The 19347-nt window shown below is 41.7% G+C and overlaps 1 protein-coding gene across 6 annotated transcripts in view; it reads left to right on the forward strand.

Annotated features, from left to right (window-relative positions):
- The window catches only part of TMCC1 (transmembrane and coiled-coil domain family 1), a 225183-nt gene that overhangs the window by 201372 nt on the left and 4464 nt on the right, over window positions 1–19347 (forward strand). For all 6 annotated transcript variants that reach the window (XM_082639390.1, XM_082639391.1, XM_082639393.1 and 3 more), the window contains 2 exons: window positions 1317–2251; window positions 17847–17982. In XM_082639390.1, coding sequence (XP_082495516.1) covers window positions 1317–2251; window positions 17847–17982 — 1071 coding nt within the window. The remainder of the gene's footprint in view (window positions 1–1316; window positions 2252–17846; window positions 17983–19347) is intronic.

Here is a 19347-nt window from a genome sequence, read left to right on the forward strand (position 1 = left end):
ATTGTCATTATAGAATTAATTCAACTTTTTAAAATATGAGAGTAACCTACATATAGTTCTTCCTAGCAGATTGTTTACTGGTGACAGATTAGGGATGGGAACCAAGGAAAAGAGTGTGCCCTTAGTCTCCAGGATGGTAAACTTGTACACTGTCACTCCTACTGGGAATTTTTGTTTCCCTGCGATTGTTATTTTATTATTTATTTCGGTTACTACTCAACAGAGAGTAAGTTTCTAAGGCCTTTCTCCATGGACCCTTCCCTAATTCACCACCACAAGCCACACCCAGGGGCGCCTTCTTGAAGGACTTTTTTCTCCTGAGTTAGAGAAACATGACCTCCCCTTAGCTTTGGCTAATGGCTTTGAAGCATGATAGTGTAAGTTTTCAAATCTGAACAATTTGTCTTTTTCTTCAACTTCCTTGAGTGATCACTCATGCATACCAGAGGATAGTCATTGTATGCGTTTTGGAGTCCCTTGCCTAATAAAAATCTTTTGCTAGATAGAACTCACAAAATTTGAGCTTCAAAAGGTCTGAACTTGGTCATTGACTTGTTAATTACTATCCTCTTACTGTCTGTGTCCCTGACTGTCTATGTTATCTTACCTAAGTTATCACATTTACTTGTGATTTGGGATTTTAACTCTCAAGAGCATACCACGTTCATCCTTGCCCTTTCAGCAGTACCCTCCCATTCCCTCCTTCACCTGTCTGCAGCTACCCATTAAGTGCCCCTAATAGAACAGAGGGAATGATTGCATCAACCTTGACATGATTTGATAAAAAGACACTGTGATAACAATTGGATTTTTATATCTAGCCACTTAAATTACCTTTTCTCGCCCACATTTTCAGATGACCGTAATCTGAAAGCATGAATTGGAATACAGTGATGTCTGAATACTAAGATGATATTCATATAATTAAATTGAAATACAGATGTACTTTGTTGTACATAGATATGCTTCTAAACAAAAATATGTGTGTAGAATGTTTGTGAATTAATTCATGCTTTAAACCCAGTAGGAGAAGTTTATTATTTAAAGAAGTACTGTAATAAATCCTCTAGCAAAGGAAGAATACCCCCACTTTACATCTTGTGCAAGTCTTTTTTCATATATATGTTGTGCTTAAAGCAAAGGGTACTTGTATGAGGACAGTATCCAAGAGGGAGATGGGGCTTGTACAGGACAGGAGGAATTAGGTCAGCTATCTGTGCTGAGTAAGTAAATTTTCAATACATTTGGGCCCATTGATTCTGGAAAGCGACTCCTTTTGGGCTCCTTCTAACATCCGCCTCTTGCTTTTACGCTAGATCGAGCGGTTGGAAGTAAGCAGCCTCGCCCAGACTTCCAGTGCGGTGGCCTCCAGCACTGACGGCAGCCTCCACACAGACACTGTGGATGGAACACCAGACCCTCAGCGCACAAAGGCTGCTATTGCTCACTTGCAGCAGAAGATCCTGAAGCTCACAGAACAAATCAAGATTGCACAAACAGCCCGGGACGACAACGTTGCCGAGTACCTGAAGCTTGCCAACAGTGCGGACAAGCAGCAGGCTGCCCGTATCAAGCAGGTCTTTGAGAAGAAGAACCAGAAATCTGCCCAGACCATCCTCCAACTACAAAAGAAGCTTGAGCACTACCACAGGAAGCTCCGAGAGGTGGAGCAGAATGGGATCCCCCGGCAGCCAAAGGACGTCTTCAGGGACATGCACCAGGGTCTGAAGGATGTGGGAGCAAAGGTGACCGGCTTCAGTGAAGGTGTAGTGGACAGTGTTAAAGGTGGACTCTCCAGCTTCTCCCAGGCAACCCATTCAGCAGCAGGGGCCGTGGTCTCTAAGCCCAGAGAGATCGCTTCACTAATTCGGAATAAGTTTGGCAGTGCAGACAATATCCCTAACCTGAAGGACTCTTTAGAGGAAGGGCAAGTGGATGATGGGGGAAAGGCTTTGGGAGTCATTTCAAACTTTCAGTCCAGCCCCAAATATGGTAGTGAGGAGGATTGTTCTAGCGCCACGTCGGGCTCAGTGGGGGCCAACAGCACCGCTGGAGGCATTGCTGTAGGAGCGTCCAGCTCCAAAACAAACACCCTGGACATGCAGAGCTCAGGACTTGACGCACTACTACATGAGGTCCAGGAGATCCGGGAAGCCCAGGCCAGACTGGAGGAATCCTTTGAGACCCTCAAGGAACATTATCAGAGGGACTATTCCTTAATAATGCAGGCCTTACAGGAGGAGCGATATAGGTAAGTTACGTGGAATTAAAATCCTAAATTATGTTTAGGTTCCCCTCCCTTTGAATACTGGGGAGTAGCTTTAAAAGGCCTTGGTACAGTGTCTTTCTCTGGAGTATTCACAGCACTTTAGATACGTTACATGATGTTTGCATGAGTTCTTAACCATAGAGAGCAAAAGAGAGGCAAGCAGAGTTAAATGACTCCCAAGATCACACACCAGTGGAGTGTTTCAGTCAGGGGGTAATGATTACTGTAGCCCTCTAGTCTTCAAGTTTCAAATGAAGCCCAAGCTTTCTAAGGCAGTCCACCTACTTATTTAAAATCACAGAACCACAAACAATTGCAGCCTATAGTTACAATACATTGAATTGAAAAGATCTATAACCCTCTGAACTCTGTAGAAATCAAAGATATAGCCCAGCCAAAATGTAATGAACCTTGTAGATATTTGACTTTAAACACACTTATCTGGGCAATTGGTATAGAAAGATTAGACTGGAAATAAATCCAGATAAGCCTGTCTGTTACTTTTATGAATTGGCAAATGTTTGAATGAGAGTGGACTTAAACATGAAATCATTCTACAGTAGTTAGAGAATTCGCAAAGGACTAAGTGCTTTGAGTCATGATCTGCTAAAGGTAGAAGCTGGTCTCTTTTTTGTGTTTCACATTACAAACTGTATTCATATTAGACCACTCTTAGCTGTTCTCCAAATGTGTGTCCCTTCCCCTTGCTTCCATCACGTGCAGATAGAAATAGTATCCACGTGGAGTACTCATTCAGATCCAAACTTTGTCAGCCAGAGCCAGGCCACCTCACTGTTACAGATTAAGGGCCAATATTACAGGAGCCACACAGCCTGTTAACAGCCACAGGTTAGGCCCTGAAAGGCCTGGATTGTGGTTTTGTCCCAGTTACGATCTGCAGGGAATCCTCAGTACTTTTACTATAATGTCAAGGATTGAACAGACAGTCTCTTAAGATCCCTTTACCTCTTGTAAAAAAAGATATAATAAAAGTGATTTTTTTTAAAGTTTACTTTTATGAGATAATTTCAGGGCCTGAAATAAATTGTTTGTGTGTATCAATTAGCTCTGAAAGGAGTTACCTCAGCAAGCTCTTTTCAGATGGAGAAAATGCTAATCAATCACTCAGTCCTACCTCTTATCTTCACTCTTCTGTCCTTCGATTCTGACTTAAGACTTAAGGGAGAAGAAAAGAGAAGTGTGGGAGAGAGAAATGAAGTTCTAAAAGCAAGTATATGACTATTCTTATTTCATTGTTTTGTGTATTCTTTAGTATACTCAGAAGACAATTTCTAAAGCAGCGAGCAATCTAACAAATACTCAGATGGACTCTAAAAGTAAAACACCTGGTCCTTTGTACCACATGAAACCTAACTCCTGGGTTGAAATTCTAGTTCTGCCACTTACTAATCTTGAAAACTGGGCAAGATTCTTAACTTCTCTAAGTCTTGATTTCCTCATCTCTAACATAGAAATAATAGTAGTCCTTCATAAGGTTATTGTGCCATTTAAATGAAATAACTTATGTAAAGCACATAACTCAGTGCCTGGCCCGGTAAGTGCTTGATTGATGTTAGGTAGCAGCTGCTACCACTGCTATTAAAATACACCCCTCTGAACATGGAGACCTGGGAGTTCCACGGTCAGTTGCTTTGACCCCTTTATTTTGAAAGGATAGCAAAACATTCCAGTTTTTAAATTCTTCCAGAGCTTAAAACTCATATAGAGTTTGTTACGTCTTTAAGTCAGGTGTACGCCAGCGTGAGAAAATCAGGGAGGAAAAACGAGTCTCCCAAGGCCTCCTTTGTATCCATTTAAAATAATTCACAGACAGGACAGAGCTTTAGCTCCTCATTATTACCTCATTAAAAGAATCATGTCCAAGCCACTTAGGACGTTAAGGAGAAGTGCATTTCTTTCACTGCATTTTGGGTTCTTGGTAGTAAGTGAATGACTTGTTTTATGGAATGAAGAGAGAATAAAGGAAACTTGTGAATTTTCAAAAACAGAGGGGGAGAGAGGAATACATAATATAATGTGTAATCTGACTGTCAAATCACTGCAGCTTGAGAATGGTCTTTCCTTAAAACAGAATCTTGAATCTTTTTTTTCCCAAGAAAAGCAGTGGAAAAGTCACAACTGTTTTACTCAACTATGTCGTCGCACCAGTATTTCCATGTTTAGAGCAGTAAGGGATTTCTCCTCCATTCCATATGTCTTTACACGGTAAATATATTTATCTAATTTTGTTGGTCTTTGAACTGTTCTACATAAGTGAGATTTTCCCCACAGATTGTAGTTTATTCTTTTAAGCACCAAAACTTTTAACCTTTTAAGCATTTTTGCAGAATTTCTCTGCCTTCTTTTAACAGAGTAGTTACACTGAACCTAACATGATTGGAAATAGCTTAAAACAGTAGTGTTCTTAGAGCTATGCTCTCAGCTCAGTGAGGGTGTCAGCTTACATGCCTCTGCAATAAATGGTCCTAGGCAGCTTGCTTTTTAAACTTCTGTCGTCTGCCTTTTTAGTTTGTTCCTTCACCTTTCCACATATTCTCCGCACTCTTAATGAGCTGCCTGCAGCAGCGTCTCTTTGCTAATTTCTATTTCTACTCTGTTACAGGCTTGGCTTTTTGTCTAGGAAGGAAGTAGGGAGGGATGGACTTAAGGGACTCTTCTGTGACCAAGAAACCAGTTAATGCGTACATGGCTGCTCTAGATGCATTTCTGCTTATTTTCTCTGCTGTAGTTTATTTTACTAATATCTGAGTTGACAGGAGGGAGGCCATGCACAGTATTAAATGAGGAGGAGGAGGAGGACTCTACCTCTGGCAGCTTCTCTCACTAAACTTCTATGATGTGCGTAGTGCTAGATGCTTCATGTATATTTGCTAAGCCTCACAATGTCCCTGCAGGTGCATTGTATTAACCCATTTTACAGATGAGGAAATTGAGGCCCAGTGAGGTTTTTAAGTTTTGCCAAAGATTACTCTGTAAGTGGTAAAGCCAGGAATCAAGCCCAGTTTTATCTGACTCCAAAGCCTGTGTTCTTTTCATACCAGGACAAGTTTTTTCCCAAACTCAAACCTGACATCTGTATGATTGAAAAACTAATCTGTAGTCTAGCTCTAAGAAGCATTGACTTTATTAGCAAGAGGTATTAGGCCTTTTCCAGGTCACAGTGTATTTTTCCTAAAAGTCCCTGTTTTAACATATTCTGTAAAATTCTGTGAATGCACAAGTTCTAGAAAGTTTTCTCAAGCTAGTATCTACACTAGTTTTCTCAGGTGTAGGTAAGTAATAGGGGACCCCTATTTAAGTAAACCTCCACCCCCGTCCTGATTTCCCCCTTTTCAGAGGCCCTTCGCAACACTGTCACTCAGTTAATGTGCTTCCCATTGGTCTCTACCCCAGTGAGTAGCACCAGGGTAAAGAGTTTTGCCCAAGACCATCTACTTTGGAATAATCAGAAGCATTCAGAAACCTCTCAGCACCCACGTGGTTGCGCCATGACGGAAGAGTGTTTCTGCAGCGCCCACATGCACTTAGCCCAGGAAGTCATTGTAGCAGAGCTTGGATCTGAACTCCACCTCAACCTTGAGACAGTAACTAGGTACTTAGTCTTTGAGCTTTGTATTGGACTCTTAGATATAAGTGGGATCATGAATTTGAGAAGGTAGGAGACAAGAATTAGACATTTGTTTTTAGTGATGGGATCTGTGCTGACTTCAGATTCTCTTTATCCAGCTAATCTCTTCATCCCATTAGAGCATTATTACAGATTTGTTAGTGGCAACTGGGTTCACTTTAGTACTTCAGAGATAGAAGGGGCCCTTAGATATCTAATTTAATCTCATTCTACAGATGAGTACACTGAGCCCCAGAAAGATAAAGTGACTTTTGCCAGGTCACACAGTAAAATGGTTTAACATGTATTTAACTTGCTGCTAAAAGCTGGAGGATTAGTCTGTTCCCAAAGTGGGTATCCTGTATTGAGCTACAGAAGGAAAAAGTTCAGCTGTGGCAAAATGCACTGAAAATAGGAGAGAACTAGGAAGACAATTCATCAGCAGTTTTACAGGTTCCTTTTATAGTTTTCCCCTTAGGGAATCTGGCCTGGAATTTTACTCAGCTACTGCCTGTATAGAGAGCAGTGTCATGTCAGGCAGGCTGAAAACACTCCTGGTGTTGATGAGCAGTCATGCCATTTGAAAGCTTCTATTTTAAGGGGATTCCTGTTCTTTGGAAATCGGCTTCTGAGACTGTTTGTATTAAGCCCAGGGATATTTTAAATTGCACTGGGTTATAAGAGCAAAAATACAGGAGGCAGTCACCGTGAGCAGTCGTCACGTGCAGTAGAACAGTCAGTAACTAGGCTCACCCAGTTAGGCACAGGCCATTGGAGTTCTAACTAAAGAAATTGTTGTTTAAGTATGAACTTTTACTATCACTGGGCATAAGACAGAGACATGGTCAGATATAGCTATGTTAGCCCTGTATTCCGTGTGTTAGACCTGTTTGTCAACTGTAAGTTGATCTGAGACTCTCCAGAGGATATGTAGACTAGGTTTGGCCATAAGTTTGAAATGGAAACTGAAAATATTGGATCAAATTAGTTCTTCATTTATAAGAGGAAAAAAAGCCCAGTTGAGAGGTGCTCATAAGAGATGCTTCATAAGAAGGGTAAGACCTTCCATCGAAGAGATCTTTCATACCGATAGGCTCTTCCCAGTTTAGCCACTGAAGAGGTAATGGAGGGAGAATGGGAGGGAGGAAGGAGGAACAGGGGAAGAGAAGGAGAGCAAATAAATTAATTACTTTGTTAATTAATTAAGGTTGGACAAGCCTGAATTTTCTTGCCAGTTCTGATACTAATTAGCAGTGTGACCTTATGTAACTCACCTGAGTCTCAGTTTCCGCTGTAAAAACAAGGTAATGGTATCTGTTGTACAGGGTTGTTGAGATTATTAAATGAGATAATGTTTGTGGAAGCACCTGATATGGTCTGAGAAGTGGCAGGATATTAGAAAGCTGTCATTACCAAGTCTCCAAATTGCCCAGAAAGCCCCTGTAGCCTTTATTTATTCCCTATATGCTTTAGGCATCTGCTGCTTTTTGACTTTGGGGGACTGATTGTTAATCGGGGACTGATGCTGTGCTTTTTCCTTTTCAACTGAAGGCTAGCTAGTTCAGTGTTTCCTAGACTCTTTTGGGCTTCAACACAAATATGGTAACAAAAGGTAAGGAGGGAAAATTCACTTTCTTTCCCCAGTTCAGCCAGGGGTGTATTCAAGCTCCCATTTCATGTCATAATCTCCTGCCCCAGCTTTCTGTCCATTCTGGTCAAACACTGGCAGAAACTACCTCAGGTCTCCGGTATGCACTTGGGAAATAATACAGCAGACTGCTTTCATAGTTGCCTATTGGTGTCAGTCAGCCCTGGGACCTAGTTCTTCCTGTTTCTCTCAATACCTGTTCTACAGGATTCTTCAGCCATCCTGTCCTGGTGGCCTATTGCCCAACTAGGGAAGCACCACTGGCTCTCAGAGGTGGCTGCAAACTTTTGAGCCACACCCAAACAGTGGTGCATTAAGTGAAGCATTCCCAACCTGTGCACTCACCAAAATTTCTCATTTGTCAGGAATTTGACCCAAAACAGCCCTGGCTTATCTTTGATCTAGGAAGGTGACTACTGTGTTGACTAATCCAGTGGATGAAATTGTATCAATTTCTAAGACCATTTGGAATTTTCACTTTCCAAGACCCATATTCACTTACGAATTGTAAACCTACAACAAAATCTGGATATGTTTTAATACTTTGTAGATAGAGCAGGTTTAGCTTCTGGGGGAAGAATTTCACCTGCCCAAATATAATATAACCTGCTTTTTAAAAAAAGATCGCACAGTGTTCAAGCTTTCTGTTTACTAATAGTTAAGCTCAAATCATATTTAGCTGTCTACGTTCCCTTTGAGTTGTAATGATTGAGGAAGGACCTTTAAGTAAAAAGTCTCAAAATGAGATTATTAATCTCATGCTACTTTCTGTTCCAGATGGAATGACATGAAAAGCATGTGCCAGTCAAAATCATATACTAGTAGGATCAAGAACACCCCCCCCTTCATGTACAGAGAGTTTTAATTAGTGTCTTATGAAGGGGTTAAAATCCCTTACAGGGAGTTCTTGATTTTAAAAAATCACATATGAAAGGCTGTTACACAGTTTACTTTCCCTTTTTTCCCTTTGCTGGTTTGGTGTTAATATTTAATGAGAGAATAGAGGTGTTCTTTCTATGAATTCCCTAGGTATCTGGCTTCTCCATTTTAGAATTTAGACAGGAAGTAAATACTAGAAAGTAAAGTGAGCAAAGGAGTTTATAATACTAAAAGCGGGAGGAGTAGGAAGTTGGTGGGAAGTATTTTCTTCCTTTTGTTATTCAGATTTTGCGTTTGACTAATGGGGGGAATGTTAAAAGACAACAATAAAACAAATCTAAAAAACAGGTAGCGTTGGGCTTCCTTGGTGGCGCAGTGGTTGAGAGTCCACCTGCCGATGCAGGGGACACGGGTTCATGCCCGGGTCCGGGAAGATCCCACATGCCGCGGAGCGGCTGGGCCCGTGAGCCATGGCCGCTAAGCCTGCGCGTCCGGAGCCTGTGCTCCACAACGGGAGAGGCCACAACAGTGAGAGGCCCGCGTACTGCAAAAAAAAAAAAAAATCAGGTAGCGTGAACCAAGCAGTTCAGACCCTCCCTGCACCTCACTAACAGGGGAAGGTTGCAGCATTTTTCTCAGTCTCCCATTTCTTAATTATAATTTGAAGTACATCCCAGAGAGGAAGGAGGTGAGGATTAATGGAGAAATGTCTTCATGAATTTGAGTTACTCCGAGGCAGACGCTTCACATGAAAAGGTGTAGTGGGCTGGGTAGCTGTCATTGTTATTGTTATTTTTGGTGCTGATGTTTTGATGCTTACAATGATTAAGTAAGTTAGATTGAACCCTAAATTCATCCACCACACACACTCCTCCACCCCAGATAACACCACATCATTTTCACTGGGCTCTTTGTGTTAGCCTGTTTGCAGACCGTAATTTCACACGTGGATTACATAAGCCACTCAGGCTGATAACACTGAAAAAATGTTTGATTGGAAATTGCTAAGCACGGTCAGGTTTGTGCTTTCAGTTTGCAGGTCGTGAGGTTGTGAGAAGAGCTGAGGAACAAACTTCCGTGAGCCAGGTGAAAAAATTAGGGAAAGTGTTTTAATAATGACAAGCCAGTACAGTTTTTTCAGGGTACTGAGGCAACCCAGAAGACTGCATTGCAGGACACCAGGGGCACCTTGCCAACCTCTTTGTTCATCATGTTTTGCAAAAGCCTCAAATTTTATGGCTTTCTCAGCCTCCTCCCTGATGTTTCCTGCAGATTGGAGGTGCTTACTATGGTAACCCAAACACAGCTGTTTGTGTGAGTGTAATAGGGTTACAGCTACACAATAACAGCTTCAACTTTTCTGTTCTTTCAGAAAGCCATCATTCTCCAGGTAATTCTTATGACTTGAAGAGGGTAGTAAATGCTGGTAGTCATTAGTGGATGAATTAATGGAGCTGTTTCATCTGGACCCTTTGTGGGTTTTGCTTCACCCCTGAGTTCTGCAGCTTTGTGTCACCTCAGCAAGTCTCCTAACTTGTTTGTGTTTCATCTGTGGGAAAATGGAGCTCATTTTGCTTACCGAAATGCTACTTTGCTATTTAACTATTTGCTAATAAAGTGCTATGTTTGGGAGCGATAGTTACGTTTTTCCCATTTAGGAAGACTCAGCTTGAGGAGATCTTGCTGTTACTTCCCATGTAACTGTGAGTAAATTGTTCAACTTCTGAAAGACTGCATTTTCTACAAGGGTATGGTAATCCATGGTAAGGATTAGCACTTTCTACTCAACTCTTTCTGAAGATTTGCAAAGATCAGCTAAAATTTATTTAAGAGACTTTCCCTCACACACATACAAAACACATGCCATGAAAGGAAGGTAGATAGGAGGTTTCTTTATCAATTTAAAGGACAGCTTGGAACAGGCCAGTGAATGGAACTAGTTGAATTATCTGGCAGACTTGAGCCAGATAATGGCAGGAGCCATTTGTATGCTTGTGCTGGCCCTCCTGGTGAGGAAGTAAGAAGAGGCTTGTGCCCAGAGTTGAGAAGGACAGAATGTGTGCCCAGTAAACCCATTTGTGTGATGTCATAGAAAAAAACAACATGAATATACTGGAAACAATGAAAATTCCAGACTATATGAAATTGAGAATATGGAGATAGATGAAGAAATGAAGGATTAGAGGAAAAAATCAGAAGCAGGGAGCTGTGAACAGTGGAGCCATATAGTAGTACTTGGGATCACATGGCAGTCGACAAGCGGTGCCTTTGAACCACCTCACCTAGGGGTTGTACCCTTTTTTGCCAGGCATCTACCTCCTGTGTAATCCACACAGTTGCCCTTTGGAGTAGATACATTTCTTCTTAACAGATGAACAGGGTCACTCACACCAGTGTGTCGCAGAGCCAGGATTTGAGTCCAAAACCTGGATGAGCTGATACATCGGCTGGTTCAAACTGCGTAACACAGCATAAAAACATCCCTAAGTCAAAAGAAGGTGCAAAGCAGAAGCAGTGAAGGTGGAAAGCCTTTAGATATAATGTGGAGTGAACAAAATTCGGTCCTAAAATGGTTTCCAGAACCTGTGACATGTTAATGACCATTATATGACAAACATTGGTTTATAAGCTTCAAGAGTTAGGAACAAGTGCTGAGGACTTTTGCAAGTACTCCATTATTTATATATAGTATTACATACTCGTGCATAGTGTTAAATAATTATAGAATTTCTCCTTTCACAAATGGGTTAAAAAATCTGAGGGGCAGCCTCAGGTGTTATTTAATAAATCATCTTAGGGCTTCCCTGGTGGCGCAGTGGTTGAGAGTCCGCCTGCTGATGCAGGGGATGCGGTTCGTGCCCCGGTCCGGGAAGATCCCACATGCCGCGGAGCGGCTGGGCCCGTGAGCCATGGCTGCTGAGCCTGCGCGTCCGGAGCCTGTGCTCCAAAACGGGAGAGGCCACAACAGTGAGAGGCCCGCGTACCGCAAAAATAAATAAATAAATAAATCATCTTAGCTGTTCATAGGTGTAAGTATCCAAAACATGTTTTGTCACAACCCAAAGCCATGAAACAGCCCAAAGAGGAACCTGAAAGAGATACATGCAGGAGGGAACTCCATAAAATACTCTCAAAAGCTGCAAATGTCACAAGAGAATCTAGTTGATGAAAGAAACCCAGTGTGAAACAGACGAAAAATATGAGACATGATACTGCCAGAGAACAACAGAATGATACCTGCCAAGTGCTAGGGAAGAATAACTACATGTAGGCTGCTCTGTCCACCTGATTTATTATTCAAGGAGAGGATAAAATCAAGACACTTTCAGACTCATGTAGATAAAAATTACCTCTTATAAAACCTTGCTGAAAGAAATACTACAGAATATATTTCAAGAAGAAAAAACATGAACTCACACCATTGGTGAAAGAAATCAATAAAGCGTGTTGGTAAATCTAATTAAGTGGGGACTTAAAATTATATATATTGAAAATTCTTAATGTCTACATCAATTTGGATCTGAAATTCTGGAAGAGAATATAGGATTCAAGGGTTGCATTTCAAAGGAATGTTGGGCCTCCCTGGTGGCGCAGCGGTTGAGAGTCCACCTGCCGATGCAGGGGATACGGGTTCGTGCCCCGGTCTGGGAGGATCCCATATGCCGCGGAGCGGCTGGGCCCGTGAGCCATGGCCGCTGAGCCTGCGCGTCTGGAGCCTGTGCTCCGCAACGGGGGAGGCCACAACAGTGAGAGGCCCACATACCGCAAAAAAAAAAAAAAAAAAAAAAAAAGGAATGTTAAAGTGTTAAAAGTTTGGGAGAAAAAACATTTCTTATACCCTAATCTGCCTGTCACTTGCAACCTGGCAAGTTTCTGTTCACTTTTTTCCTGTCCCCTTAAATTGATGGATGCTCACAAGAGCATTAGGATAAATAAAACACAAATGCAAATGCGATTTTGCTTTTCAATTAGAGGTTTATGTATGAAATTCCTGAGCCCTAGGCAAAAATTACAAAATAGGCTGACTTATTCTTTCTTCTTCTCACCTGACCTTTTATGATATACAACAAAATGTATATCACCCTAGCAAGGACAGTTACCAGGCTTAGGGGCTGAGATACTCTCTAGCAGCAGACTCTAAGCTCTGAGTGGCCTTGCCCTTACCTCCTGCCTTCTGTGTCTTCACCCAGGATGAAGACAGTGGAATAGGAGACAGGCTTATCTTTACAAATAACGAGGCAAGAGAGAGAGTGAGTTGAAAGAAACCAGTCAGCAGACTGAGTTCAAAAATGATACTGACAGGGCTTCCCTGGTGGCGCAGTGGTTGAGAGCCCGCCTGCCGATGCAGGGGACACGGGTTCGTGCCCCGGTCCGAGAAGATCCCACATGCCGCGGAGCGGCTGGGCCCGTGAGCCATGGCCGCTGAGCCTGCACGTCCGGAGCCTGTGCTCCGCAACGGGAGAGGCCACAACAGTGAGAGGCCCGCGTACCGCCCCCCCCCCAAAAAAAACCTGACAGATGCGTGTGTGGTCAGGACTTTAGGGATTAGTTCTGTGGAAATCCATAGGGAACTATCTCCTATTGCTGAATGCAGGTATCACAGGTAATGTAGATGAGAGAGGGGGCTTGAGATGAGAGTTATGAGTCGCTAGGTTTTAGTTCAGTTTTAGATGGATAGCTGTATCTATCTAGCAGTGAAAACAACTGCCTTAAGAAAAACGATACCCTGCCACTAGAGGTGTTCACAGAGAGATTGCTTGTTAGGGATGTTGTAGAAATAGTTCCTTGATGGAAAGAGATTTAAGTAGGCTTTTTCTAATCCCTAGAATTTAAGATTCTTTATAGTCAGGGAACTTATTTTTTATCTTTCAAACAATACTTTAACTGTTTGTGGTGTATTTCTCTTTGTAACCTACTGATTTTAACAACTCTAAAGGGGAAGGAGGAGGTACGCGAAATAGTGATCATCTTAGAGACATGTAAAACAGGGTGTGAGATATTGGATTTATTTTGTAGTTAGCACAGTGACGTGGACTGCCGATGAGCCTAAGATGAGACTAAGGCCATGAGTCAGTCACCACAGGAAATATCTGGTTAGTTAAAAAGGTTTTCAAATTGCCCATGAATTCCTTTCAGGGAGCACATACTCAGGCGATGCCTTCTTCATTATGAAGTAGAAACATTTTAGAAAGGGCCAGTGTGTTCTTAGTAGTCTGTGAAGATGGAAAGGAGAGAGACATTTTTTAACACCTCCTGTGTACTCAAATGAATATACAAGGTAGAGATTATTACCCTCAGTTTATAGATGAAGGAACTTGCTATGCAACTTTGAGAGGTAGAACCAGGAATCAAACCCAAGTGCTTCTGGCTATAACACCTACAATCATTTTTTCCCAATGTTTATCATAAAATTTTCAAACACACTGCAGACTTGAAAAAAATTGTGCAGTGAACATCCATACACCCACCTCTTAGATTCTACATTTTACAATATTGTCTTATTGTATATCTTTCCGTCTATCCATCCTTTGTTGTATTTTTTTTTGATGCATTTCAAAGTAAACTACAGGCATCCGTAATCTTCCTTAACAGCTTTATTGAGATACACAAATCAATAGTTTTAGTATATTCATAGATATATGCAACCATCACCATAATCTATTTAGGACATTTTCATCAGTCTCCAATCTCAGTCCTGCCCCAGTCCCTGGCAACCATTAATCTTTCTGTCTCTATAGATTTGCCTATTTTGAATATTTCATATACATGGAATCATACAATTTTCAGGTCTTTCTTACTGGCATGCTTCACTTAACATAGTATTTTAAAGGCTCATCCATATTGTAGCATGTGTCATTACTTCATTTCTTTTCCTTTCCAAATGATACTGCATTGTATGAATAGACCACACTTTATATATCCACTCAACAGTTGATAGTTGTTTCCACTTTGGGGCCATTATAAGTAATGGTCCTGTGAACATTTGTGTACAAATTTTGAGTGGAAATAAGTCTTCATTTCTCTTTGGTGTATACCTGGAGTGGGATTTCTGAAGCATATGGTAACTCTATGTTTAGCTCTTTGAGGAGCTGCCAGATTTGTTTTCCAGAACAGTTGCACCAGCAGTATACCAGGGTTCAAAAATCTCCACGTCCTCACCGACACTTGTTATTATCTTCTTTCTTATTCTAGGCCCATAATCTTTTTATTACACTCCTCCTCCCATTGACTCCACCTTGACATAAAGCTTCGAACCATCACGTCAGTATAGTACTGTCCAGGCCCCTCTGTGGCTATGTGATTTGGATCAGCTTTAGACCTGACTCACATTTCTTACTTATGAAGGGAATTAGTTTATCTGGGCTTCTTGAATTGTTTCAAAGTGGCATCATAGCACAGAGGTTAAGAACTTTGGCTTTAAAGTCAAACCAACCTGGATTCAAATCTTTGCTCCCCTGCTTAATTTCTGTGTGCCCTTGGGCAAGTCTCTTTACCTCTCTGAGCTACAGCTTCCTCATCTGTAAAGTGAAGATAATACCCACTACCTTCTTAGGGTTGTGGAAGTTAATTTACATAGTAGGCACTGAATAAATGGTAGCTCCTGCTATTACTTTTTAATTCTAATGGTATTTGTGAGCCATGTTTAATATCAAATAAGATTCTCCAACATTCCTGAAAGGCCTAAAAGACTATACAATTTGTGGGCTAAGGGGTTGAGGTGGTAGCCTATGGAACGCATGCCAAAGATGTCATCTGGGTCTGCTTTCATCAGCATGCAGGCTGGTTGCCACTACCACCAGACTCCCCTGCCTGCCACCCCACATCAATCCTTAGCTTAGGACAGTTCTTTGCTGCCATGCCCAGCCCTTCCCTTAAATCCCAAGGGACTGACACAGTGGAACACCACTTTTAAAAAGTGTCTAGCCCCTCTGTGGTGAGGAGAAAGAATAACAAAATCATCAAACACTGCAAACACCACAAACAGCTTAATAGGACAATCATAAAAAGACAAAAATATGTTAACATAATCCTGTGGCATTTGTTGAACTTAAACTTTGGTGGAAAATCAACTCCAGAGGTGGCATCTGTTTCTGAGCATGCCCAGGGTCACAGATAAAGTGAAAAGGCAGAGTCACAGAGAATCCGCCCTAGTTACGGACAAAAAGTGGAAACCTTTCTGATCAATTGTTCAGTCACTTTAGTGACAGTTTCAGTGGGAAAGAAAGCAGCACAAAGATTCTTATCAAGGACACAGGAGAACTAAACAGGATTCAGTAACATAGTAAAAAGGGTCAGCTGCACCTTTTTTTTAATCCTTGTTTCATAGAGAGGGAATGGAGTTTAGGATATAAATGAATATAATTATTCATTATACAATTATTAGAAGGGGGAATGTTGGTGATGCCATCACATAAAAATTACCTTGAACAGAGAACTTCCATGTATTCCTTAAAAGTTTGTGTACTATACATGTGGTTAAAAACAAGAGGAAAAGGGAGGGTAGTTTTAAATGTTTGAGTTCGTTCTGACATTTTTATTTTTTTAAGACGAAGTCTGCTGAGACTCACATGCTGGTGTTAGGTGTGTGCTTGCCTGAGCAGCACTCAGCGGTAGCATCTGCGGGGCATCGGTTCCGGGACACACATTCCCCCTACTCCACCCTCACGGATACCAAAATCTGCAGATGCTCAAGTCCCTTATATAACCTATGCACATCCTCCCACATACTTTAAATCACCTCTAGAGTACATATAATACCTAATACAATGGAAATGCTATGTAAATATTTGCTGGCGCACAGCAAACTCAAGTTTTGCATTTTGGAACTTGGTGGAATTTTTTTTTCCAAATATTTTCATTCCGAGGTTGGTGGAATCTGCAGGATGTGGAACCCCAACTGTATATATTCTCCTGTTGGGATGAGCCCTCTGTCTGACTGAGACGCTTCCATTCTAGTAGCCCTAAGCTAGACCTGTGTTTATTCTTCCCTTTCTAGGCTTCTTAATGTGTGGTCGTCAACCTTTCTCCTACCTACTTAGCTCATTTTTTGGTTCCTTGAACTCCACCCACAGCCTGCCCCAAGCTTCACCACTAGCAGACAACCCAGCTTCTTAAAACACCGTGTTCATCATGTCACCACACCGCACTCCCCCCACCCCAGCAGTGTGCTTTGGGCCCTTGTACTGTCTATTCCAGAATCCCCACTCCCCTACATACCTTTTACGGGCAGATTTCCTTTTTTTTCTCCAACTTAGGTCTACTATTCCAGTTAGCCTATACATTTCCACCTCCTGTCCTTTACCTGTGTTCTTTTTCCACCCGGAATCTCTGATCGCGTCCTTTAAAACTGTTCCAGCCCTACTGGTCCTTAGATGCCCTGCCCAGGTCCCATCTTTATGTAGAATAAACCTTTTCATATGTAGTCCTAAATGCTAGAGGTGCCAGATGAACAAAATGATCCCTCCTCCTGAGGAACCTTATCTCCCTGCATTCTCACAGTTTTTTACTCACCTGCAGCCACACTGTCCCTACTTCCTGTCCCTAAAACCTGCCAAGCTAATTCCCATCTTGAGAACTTTATACTTGCAATTCCTTCTGCTTTAAGATACTCTTCCCCTCACAACTTCACGGGGCTTATTCATGTCATCACTCAGGTTTCAGCTCTCATTGTTTAAAGCATTGAATGGGGGAGAGGCCTTCCCTGACCATTCCAGCTTCGTCAGCCGCTGGGTACTCTGCCATATGCCCATACTGATCTTTCCTGGTTTACTTATCCATGCCTGCGGTCGTCTTGGTTTTCCTGCCTTCCACCCCCACTGCAGAACATAAACTGAGGGCAGGCGTTCTGTCTCGCTTATTACCACAGTGTTCGCAGCACTTTGAACATACCGGGCACACAGCAGGCTCTCAGTAAATATCTGTTGACACTGTGCTTGGCTATAGTGATGATGGGCTCTGAATAATGAACATCCAGGTGAGTGACCTGCCTGGTGTTGGACTAAGCTACTGGTGATTGCCAGAAGGTCAGTTTCCATTTATGTGCTGTTTATCTTCTGATAAGACCTGCTTAATGTTGCTGTAGTTTTTGCCTCTCCCATATACTGCTCAGAGCAGAATAAAAACTGCCTCGTTTATGATGGGTATGCTCAAAGCTAATCAGGGCTGCTGGCCTTGCTACAAATACCGTGTGTTGAGAGATGTGGAAGAGCCATGTTGCTGCTATGATATGGCCTTGTGACAAGCTGTCCGTTCCAGGCACTAAGAGCTGTACCCACTAGCATGCCCTGTTACCTCAGGCCACTCACTTAATTTCTTTGTGCTTTTATTTTCTTCCTTTGCAGAATGGATTTTGGGGATTGGATGTGAATAATACCAAGAAAAATACAGAATGCATAAAAAAATTAACTTTTCCCCCTTCTTAGATGTGAACGATTAGAAGAACAACTAAATGACCTAACAGAGCTCCACCAGAATGAAATCTTGAACTTGAAGCAGGAATTGGCCAGCATGGAAGAGAAAATTGCATATCAGTCCTATGAACGGGCTCGGGACATCCAGGTTAGCATGAAGGATCAGGTGTAAAAGCAAAAGGCTAACAGAAAGTAGAATGTTGGTTTCCAGGGGCTAAGGGATTAGGGGGATGGGGGGTGGGTTATTGTTTAATGGGTCCAGAGTTTCAATTTTATAAAACGAAAGAGCTATGGAGATAATTGGTGGTGATGGTTGCACAACATTATAAATGTTTAATACCACTGAACTGTACACTTAAAAATAGTTAAGATGGTAAATTTTATGTTATACGTATTTTACCACAATAAAAAAAGAAAAAAAGGAATGAAAAACTGATACATGCTACAATATGGATCCACCTTGAAACATTATGCTCAGTGAAAGAAGCCAGTCACAAAAGGCCACATAGTGTATGATTCCATTTATAAGAAATGTCTAGAATAAGCAAATCTGTGGAGAGAGAAAGTAGATTAGTGGTTGCCAGAAACTAAGGGAAGGGGGAAGGGAGTAATAGGTAAAAGGTAGGGGTTTATTTTGGGGATGATGAAAATGTTCTGGCATTTAATAGTAGTGATGGTTGCATAACATTGTGAATTTACTAAATGCTTCTGAATTAAACACTTTAAGATGATTAAAGTGGTAAATTTTATGTGTATTTTACCACAATAAAAAAATGTTTAGGGGGAAAAAAGGATGGAGAGGGTAGAATATTGAGAAGCTTATACCAACTGTAATACACCTGCTCTTCAGATGAGGTGCATTTCTCAAAAGTCTATGCCATTTGGAGGTGGTATGCTTGCTTGCGTTCTTAGGAAATGTTTCTTAGGATCACAATTGTCTCAGTATATGGAAAAGCACATGTGTTACATCTGTTCGTTGCTGCTTCAGGAGCTGCTGTGACATGTCTCAGGGCCATCTTACCTATCTTCTTCTATGGTAAAGGGGGCTTTTGTGCTAGCTGCCAAATCCAAACCTTTTACAGGTGCATTGCCAGGCAGTTTACAAGAATAACACATGAGGCAATAATGTTTAAGGCTAATACTCCTCTAGTTTAATCTCTGGGAAAATACAATATTTAACTTTTACTCATCCCATTTGGGAGATATTTCTAAGAAAACAGTTGGTGGTTTCATATGAAAGCATCTTGAAATAAACTAGTCTTAGAGAAGGGAAGTGGTCCGGGAAACTTTTATTACAAAGAATCAAGGGAATGTCTAGATCATTTGCCCAGATGCCATCTTCTCCATGCCCCGGAATTCTGCTTATGTTTTAGTTTTTTTCCCCAAGGTCATTCTGGGCTGGAATGTATCTGTTGTATGTCCATTCTCCAGCTTAGCTTCAGTCTGAAGTTGCCTAGCTTTCACCTCGAATCCCAGGAAACCAGGGCCTACTGAAACCAAGATCAGAAAAACC

The sequence above is a fragment of the Mesoplodon mirus genome (assembly GCF_964341445.2).
Source record: "Mesoplodon mirus genome assembly, chromosome: 12".
In the NCBI taxonomy this organism is placed as follows: domain Eukaryota; kingdom Metazoa; phylum Chordata; class Mammalia; order Artiodactyla; family Ziphiidae; genus Mesoplodon; species Mesoplodon mirus.